This window comes from Lolium rigidum, chromosome 7, assembly GCF_022539505.1.
Source record: "Lolium rigidum isolate FL_2022 chromosome 7, APGP_CSIRO_Lrig_0.1, whole genome shotgun sequence".
NCBI classification, from domain to species: Eukaryota; Viridiplantae; Streptophyta; class Magnoliopsida; order Poales; family Poaceae; genus Lolium; species Lolium rigidum.
In genome coordinates this window covers 183,519,359-183,527,691 of record NC_061514.1, presented here as the reverse complement: position 1 = coordinate 183,527,691, position 8,333 = coordinate 183,519,359, and the positions used below count along the sequence as shown (strand labels likewise).

Sequence of the window (8,333 nt, the reverse complement as noted above, 5' to 3'; positions counted from 1 at the left end):
CGAACACCCACCCTTTGTTGCATGCCCCGACCCTGGGTCCACGCCGGTCCCATTATTCCCATAGATTTCAGGGTGGACCCCGACCACGACAACAATGCTGGGCTCTACCATACACTCCTACGCCGGTAGCTGCAACCCATCATAGACCGCAATACCGTGGGGACTTAAGGCTTCCCCACCCTACCGCTTGTTCTTCGGGCGACAAGTGTCTACTGGACAATGCCGTGGGGACTTAAGGCTTCCCACCTACCGCTCGCCCCCGACGGATACAAGTGTCTACGGTAAAGCGCATCCGTTGATGAACGAGAGGTGGAAACACTTTTGACTACTCCGTCCCACTCCGGATCTTATGGTTAACACGGGTATTACGGCACAAGAATCACTCGGCGACATTTGTTGTTTAATCCTAGATGGATATAAACCCTTGCAATGGAACCTCCACCATATCAACACAATCCATGGTTCCATTGCCCACCACATAGTCATATTCATAGTTATGAAGATAGTGGTTTTGCTTTTCATGCGATAGTGATAACATAGTACTTTGCAAGTAATTTGGTAAAAATACTCAATTAACATGAGCAAGTGATGAACTTGCCTTTCTTGACTTGCAAGATTATGCAGTCAAGGTCTTCGATACGCAATAACTCCAAATTCTGAAACGAGCATCATCGTCCAGTAAGGACGATGTTTAAAAGATTGGCAAAGATGCAATAATGCATAAGTATGAGATGCAATCGTTCTAAGCATGACCTAATCCCAATGATTTAGGATTAGTGAGTTGGTATGATTGGTTTAAGATGTGTTGCACTTTTAGAGTGATTCACACACAAGGTTCTTACTAGGTTTTTGTTGTCTTAGAATCATAAACAAGTGGTAAAATGCATAATAACAATCATATACACCAAGGGATAGTAGTTGTGTAATAAGTAAAGATCAGTTGTCAATTTTAAGTCCTATTGTGCATGGTTGATGATTACTTGTTATATACTTTAAAAGAATAACTTTTGAAGAACATGTTGATTAGAAAACAATAGGTTCTATGGTTTATCATGGTTCTCAATTGAGTTTCCTGATCAAGTATTATATGGATCACACTAAGGTGGGATTGAGTTCTTGGTCATGTAATGGTGGCACGGTTTAGGTTAAGCAAGGGCATTCTAAGCAATTGATTATAATTGGTTTCTACCATGGTTGTTTATATCTTACTGATGATAGTTGACTAGGGTTTATGGGTCCTATTAGGCAGGATCGATGATGATTCTTTATTTTCTTCAAAAGAATAACTTTTGAAGAACATAATTCTTAAGTAATAATAAGTATTTCAATTAAAGCTTATGGTGTCTAGGGTTTGCTATTGGTTCCACTAGGTAAGGAATAGTTGATTCCTAGATAGGATGATTCATAAATATCTAATACTAGTAGGTTTTAGTGGGTATAAGCATATAAGGTACATCATTGGAATGATCACATACTAACAAGTTATGGTTATTAGTATATGAGTTAACATTATAAATTAGAATGATTTTCTAGGACAAACACATGATTTAGGTATGACCTCCTATTTAAGGTTTAATTCATAAAGTTCTTACATGTATTCACACATGGTCATGCATAGTTAGTTAAACAATTGGATTTGGATCATGGACGTGCAAGTCATGTGGTTGGAATAGGTGTGAGTATAAACTCCTATTGTTAGTTTTGGAAAATAGAGTTATAGCAACTCAGGGCCTATTTAAGTTTAAAGACATTACTTTTAGCACTTTTAGGAATTTACTAAAGTATTAAATTCTTTTGGATTTAATTTAAGCGAAATAAAGTATTTATTAAAAGATCACCAAGTACTCTAATATACTTTAAAATTAATTTTTTTTCTTTCTGGAATTTGATTTTTACTAATCAAAAATCACATCTTATGTTTTATTTACTAAATCATGTTTAAATAATATGACAATATTTATAACATGTTTGAGGTTGGATTCATATTTTAAACATTTCAGAAATTCAGCTTAACCATAAAATATATTGTTAGATTTCAAACTACAACTTGTATTTCATTTTAAATGTTTGTTTGATATCTTAAGAGTAATTTTATCTATGCAAAATTGGATTAGTAAATAGTTTTATTTATCATGTAAATATTAACTAAGTACGTGTATGTATCTATGTAGTAGATTAGAGAGCAGCTAACTAGGCCAACGGACGCACATACACATACGTGCACATACGAGTCCAACACAGCCCAACCCCTCTCTCTCGCTCATTGTCTCTCTCACCACGCGCACAGGCACGAACACGACCTTGCCCTTGTTCGTTCCCCTCCTGCGGTCGAGTCGTCGCCTGCTGCCGTCCCGGCCGATGCCGGCCGAATCCGCCGTCGCTGCTCGCCGGTTCCGCTCCATCCCTCTCTCCTCCGTTGTTTCCCTGCTGGCGCTATGCACGAACTCGCCCGCGCTCGCGGCCACGCGAAACCCTAGCCGGCCTTGGTTCGGCTCGCCGCCGGCGCGATTCCGCGCCGCTGCGCCTCCGACTGGTTCCTCCTCGTCGACCTCTGCTCTCACCTCGAGCCCCAGCTCGATCTTGCCGTCTCGGCCTCCTCGATGCTGTGGTGGTTCGACGGTGTGGTGTGGTGGTGCTTCTGCTCCGACCTGGGCTGGCCGACGGTTTGGTGGTAGGCTCGGCAGACCCCTCCTCTTCGTCTACCTGGACTACTTCATCGGTTACAGACAACTACGCCTACAGTTTGTTAAGTTCAGGTATGGTCTGGTTCTCCCCATCTCTATTGTACTGGCGGTGATCTGGTGCTAGCCGTGTAGATGATCTACTGCTGGTTATCTAGTTGTTGTTGGCCTTGTAAATAAATGCTCAAAATTCTACTGGTTAGAATTCCTAAATTGGTCCAGCTGGCAAGTAGCCACACTTTACAACTGTTCTGTTATTTCACATGGTTAGGAAAATGCATCTTATGGTGCTGGAATTAATTTGGTTGTCTTTAGATTAAGAACAAATGTTCCACACAGATACATTTCAAACAATGTGTAGGTGATGTGTGAAAGTATTTGCATACAGGAAACATGTGCTGAAATAGTATCCTAAATGTGTGTTGGATCCATTACTTGATCCAAAGCATGTATACAAATGATGTACTGCTACTTTCTTTGCTGTCATAGATGTAGGTGATTTTGTGGTTTGAGTGGTTAAAGTGTGGATCCAATTCATCCATGCCCGGTGCTTGATCTGGTAATGTTGCATCTATAGCTCTATTGGTCCTTGTTAGTTAAATGTAGTGATGCTTCTATTCATTTACGCATCGAGTGATGTGCTTCCAAAAGTGAATAAGCTCTAATCTACTTAATATATGACAAGTACTAGTTAGAATGCCTCCATTTGGATGATTTAACCATCCCTGGCATGTGTGTGAACTGTTGTTACTTAATATTGACGAACTGAACTTCTCATTTCAGTTGAATTCAATTATAAGGTTTGAAAGAAATGGTTTGATAAGGATTCTAGTTTTGTTGGCTTAGACTAGTAGCTCTACTTGCTGCTATATATTTTTCATGCCCCCGATTTGGATGATTTACTCATCCAGGCATAAATGAATGACTCCTGAAACTTTGACAGTTCAGTTAACACTTGCTTACCCTTTTAGTGATATATGCAATATACTAGTATTATTGCTTGCAGATTGGTGCTTTGCTTAATGGCTTTATCGTGAGCTTGTATGTATGCTTCTATTGCTTTTGTTGTTGTTGATGTTCACTGGATCATGTGCCTATATGATCTGATCATTGGATTCTATTTGTGGCGGTAGGATGGATAATTACAGTTCTTGGACATATGTGGTACTAGATAGTTAAACTGAAAAGATCAGATGCTTTACTTGTTGACTGGCTTATGAGCTTGTGTGCAAATATTTACCTAGAACTGATAAGAACTGATATGTGCTTGATACTTGGCTGGGCCTATGATGCATAGGCTGAGGCATGATTGATGATATGAACATATACTAATATGTGGCTTTCTACATCTCTATGAGGATTCAACGGAGCACTTCTCTCGTTACTTCGAGAGAAGTAATTCCTTCTAATCCTCCTAGACTAGATCTAGTTGCAGTGGTGGTTGGAATTGAATACCGTGTATTATTCTTCTTATTTTCCTAGTGTGGATATGTAAAGCTAAGAACAGATACTGCATGATCTATTGACTTAAACGTTGTTTTCTACCTGTTGCACTCCATAGCTTGGGCTTGTTGATGATTGGTCTTGTATACTTTACATCATGTGGCAGGCCTTTTCCTCCTTACTGCTGGATCTGCTTCCCGTTGATCTAAATATACATGGTTAGTTGTGGGGTTTATTCTCTAGGCGCATCTATATATTCTTTGCAGTTCTTGATGAACTGATTGATGAGCTGCCACTGTTGGGACATGTGCTTGTACTAGGAGAGCTGTTAGAACTGCTTTTTCTGTTGGAATGGATATAGGGTTCGGCTGGGAAAGTTGTGTGTGCTAGAAAGGCTGCTGGCGCAGATGGGGTGCTGTTTATATACAGTTGGGCTGCTGCTGTGGTGTCGACAACACATGCCCTGTATTCTGTGACTGTGCTGCTTGCAGGTGGTCCCCTTTCCATGTGTATGTTAACAAGTTGGTTTGCTTCTCCTCCTAGTGCAAGCAACGGCTGAGTGATCTTTATCCCTTGTTAGACCATTCTTTTATGTGCTGCCAAGTGGTTAATCTTTATTGGCTAATATTATGTGAGCTAAATAAATCCGAGTGTGACTATGATGTTAATCAAGCTTCGCTTAATTAAAAGATGCTTTTAAATATTATGATCATTTTGACTTTTCAATGTCAAACATGATCTAGATAAATACCTTTTTGTGGACTTTACGGTTTCAAGCTAGATTAGAGGGAGATTAAGATGGTTGCCTTATTGCCTAAAAATAAACTGAATCAATCAGTTGTTGCCTGCTTGTCCCTGGTTGCCTAAGATATGATTACTGACTGTCGATGACAATGCCTCGTTTATGCCTCGGATGGAATAGTGATCAACCTTCTCGGAATGTCTCTTGTTGCCTATTAAAGATTTATTCCCTCTAATCACCGTTTGGGTATTAAGACAAGTTCTTAATTCCTAATAGCTAGTTTCCAATATTAAAATGTCTCCCATAATGCGGAGACATACATTTTAACCTTAACACAACATTTCTTTGTCTTTATTGTTTATTTTGCAGATAAAGGATAAGATGATTGGAAAGATTTGGAATATGAAAATTTAGTTTAGGAATTTCTTTTTTTTCTTTTATAATTTTCTATTTCTTTTCTGACTTGTAATTTATTGAATAATGTTATTTGTAATAAAGTTTGAATCATTTATTCATTTGGAATTATCAAATGTGTTTACTTTTACATATTAGTTTTATATACTTGTTTAGATTTAAAATTCCAATTCAAATTCTTATTTGAATTTCTACCTTTCATATTTGAATTTGAATTCAAATTGTTCCCCTAAAACACATGAATTCACCAAGGTCATATCGAAATTTGTCGCACTCAAATCGATGACTTACTCAATTCCACCGATGTAAGAGAAACCTCGATCACTTTGGAGGTTTTAAACAAAAGCGCGAAAATTCCCTGGATTTTCTATGCATGAATGCAATGCACACATCTGTTTCCTCTATTTTTGTAACCCCAAATCCTAGGATATTACACCTAACGCGTCCGTTAGGATTTTTCTTCGTATCTGTTGATACGGAAAAAAGTAGCAAACCGACGTCAGAGACAACGCCACGCCGCTGTTATCACCAGAATTTGACCAAGTCAGAGGTGGGCCGCGATCAAGATGGACGTGAAGAAATATATATTTAGAAGGAATACGTGAATCGGCCTTTTATACCAAGTGGGCTTAGTTGCCCATGTATCTGTAACATATTAGATCGCATCTTAGTTTAGAAGTTAGAATCTTACTCGTGCACGGTTTGGTGCACGCCCCACATTAGAAAGTCCCCTGGACTATAAATATGTACCTAGGGTTTATGGAATAAACAACAACCAACGTTCAACCACAAACAAATCTCGGCGCATCGCCAACTCCTTCGTCTCGAGGGTTTCTACCGGTAAGCATCATGTCTGCCTAGATCGCATCTTGCGATCTAGGCAGCACAAGCTTGCCTACGTTGTTCATGCGTTGCTCGTATCGAAGCCTTTTTGATGGCGAGCAACGTAGTTATCTTAGACATGTTAGGGTTAGCATTGTTCTTCATATTACATGCTTTCGTAGTGCAACCCTTGCATGTCTAGCCGCCCTTACACCTATCTTAGGTGTAGGGGCGGCACCCCGCTTGACCATAGTTTAGTAGATCTGATCCGTTACGATTGCTCCTTGTTCTACAAGGATTAGTTTAATATCTGCAATAGTTAGGCCTTACAAGGGGGCGGAGGATCCAGCGGCGTGTAGGGTGGCGTTTGCTAGTCCTAGAACGGATGTTCCGGGGATCAACCTCGTGTTGGTTTTTAGGCCCTGTCTAGGATCGGCTTACGGTCACCGTGCGCGAGCGCGAGGCCCGATCCCGAGTAGGATGATCCGATTATGCGGTGAAAACCCTAAATCGTCGTAGATCTCATTAGCTTTACCTTGATCAAGCAGGACCACCATATATTCGGACACCTCGTCCGAATCATGGGTGGATCGGCTCTTTGAGCCGATTCACAGGATAACCTGAGAGCCGATCGAGGCTCGTATTTAACGTTTACGTGTGTGCCCTGCAGGAAACTAAGCGAGGCATCATCCACACCTTCCTGACCAGGTATCGGTCAGGTGGCACGCCCTTCTGATAAACATCGGTGCGTGCGACCAGGAGGCTTTGCGGGCCGTCGCTCAGAGGGACTAGGTCCAGCCGCAGCCCTAGTTGTTCCCGGCTCTACGGTGTTGCCCGTCTCTGCCCGCCAGTGGGTTTCTGACGTCAACACATTCTGGCACGCCCGGTGGGACAACCTTCAACATCCACCAAGTCGCCATCTACATCCGAGATGGCGGAAGACACTCCGGTCACGTACGCGGATCTGCCTGATGAGCTCAAGAAGAAGCATGATGAGATCAAGGCAACCCTCGAAGCCGAACTCATCGGCTCCTTCCACCGAACCCGCTCCCATGGCGTCAGGTGGAAGGGTTTCACACCTGAAGGCACGCTCGATGGAGTGGACCTGTCCGCTCCGTCAGAAGAACGCACCAGTGTCGGCTGCGGCAGGAGATCAACTACATGGTGGCTCATTCGCTGCACCGCCACTCGAGAGCCTCGGTGAACACCCTGGAGCGTGTCGCTCGCGCGTCGTCCAAGAAATCATGAGTCACCGGTACTCCCCGTCGGGACCGGCTCTGGGGACTTTCAAAGGAGAGATGCCGCTCCAGCCCCAGCCGTTCGCATGGGCAGCACCGGAACTGCCGAACTCATCGGCATACGTCGTCTACAAGGATGGTGGTGATCCTAGGGACTACCAATTCCTACCTGAGCCGCCTAAGGAGATCCCGCACGGATACACGTGCGCATACGTACCGGACTGCAACGCCTGGGCACTCTCGAACCAGGCTGCAATATCAGCGGCCTCTGGAACGGCAGGAGGAACGTCAGGAGCCGATCCTGAGAAGCAATCATGGCTGGCTAAGTACGCCACCCCGACGAACCTCCAAGGCCCAGCTCCTGCAGTTGGCTTAGAACCGGAAAAGCAAGCATGGCTGGTTAAGTATGCCACCCCGGCGAATCTTCAGGGTTCGACACCTACGGCCATCACAGCGGATCAGATCTGTGCAATTCTGAAAGATCAGTTCGGTATGATGCCGAAAAGGAAGGCGTTCGGCTACACCAAGCCGTACCCCAACGGCTGCGAACCGATCCCGCTGCCACCCAAATATCGGCTCCCGGACTTCACGAAGTTTAGTGGATCAGATGGTTCCAGCTCCATCGAGCATGTGAGCCGATATTTGGCACAGCTGGGCACGATCTCAGCGTCAGACGAGTTGCGCGTGAGGTTCTTCGCACAGTCCCTCACAGGATCGGCTTTCGGATGGTACACATCGCTACCACCGAACTCCATCCAAACTTGGAAGCAGTTGGAAGAGCAGTTCCATGAGCAGTATCATTCAGAAGCTTCCGAGTCTAGCATTGCCGATCTAGCACAACTACGTCAGAAGCGTGGAGAAACGGTGACAGAATACATCCAGCGCTTCAGGAATCTTAGGAACCGATGCTATTCGGTTCGTATAACTGAAAAGGAAGCGATCGAGTTGGCGATAGCGGGCCTTGCAACACAGCTCAAGGACATGGCCTCCCAA

At 43.3% G+C, this 8,333-nt stretch overlaps 1 protein-coding gene across 2 annotated transcripts; it reads left to right on the top strand.

Annotated features, from left to right (window-relative positions):
- The first annotated feature begins 2,263 nt into the window (after window positions 1–2,263).
- Window positions 2,264–5,342, top strand: LOC124675679. Of its 2 annotated transcripts, none has more exons than XM_047211754.1 (2): window positions 2,264–2,756; window positions 5,236–5,342. In XM_047211754.1, the coding sequence occupies exons 1-2, from the start codon at window positions 2,359–2,361 to the stop codon at window positions 5,237–5,239; spliced, it is 402 nt and encodes a 133-aa protein (XP_047067710.1). In that variant the 5' UTR covers window positions 2,264–2,358; the 3' UTR covers window positions 5,240–5,342. The 2 variants fall into 2 exon arrangements, with proteins under 2 accessions (XP_047067710.1, XP_047067709.1); XM_047211753.1 differs by lacking the exon at window positions 5,236–5,342 and adding an exon at window positions 4,291–4,766.
- The last annotated feature ends 2,991 nt before the right edge of the window (window positions 5,343–8,333 follow it).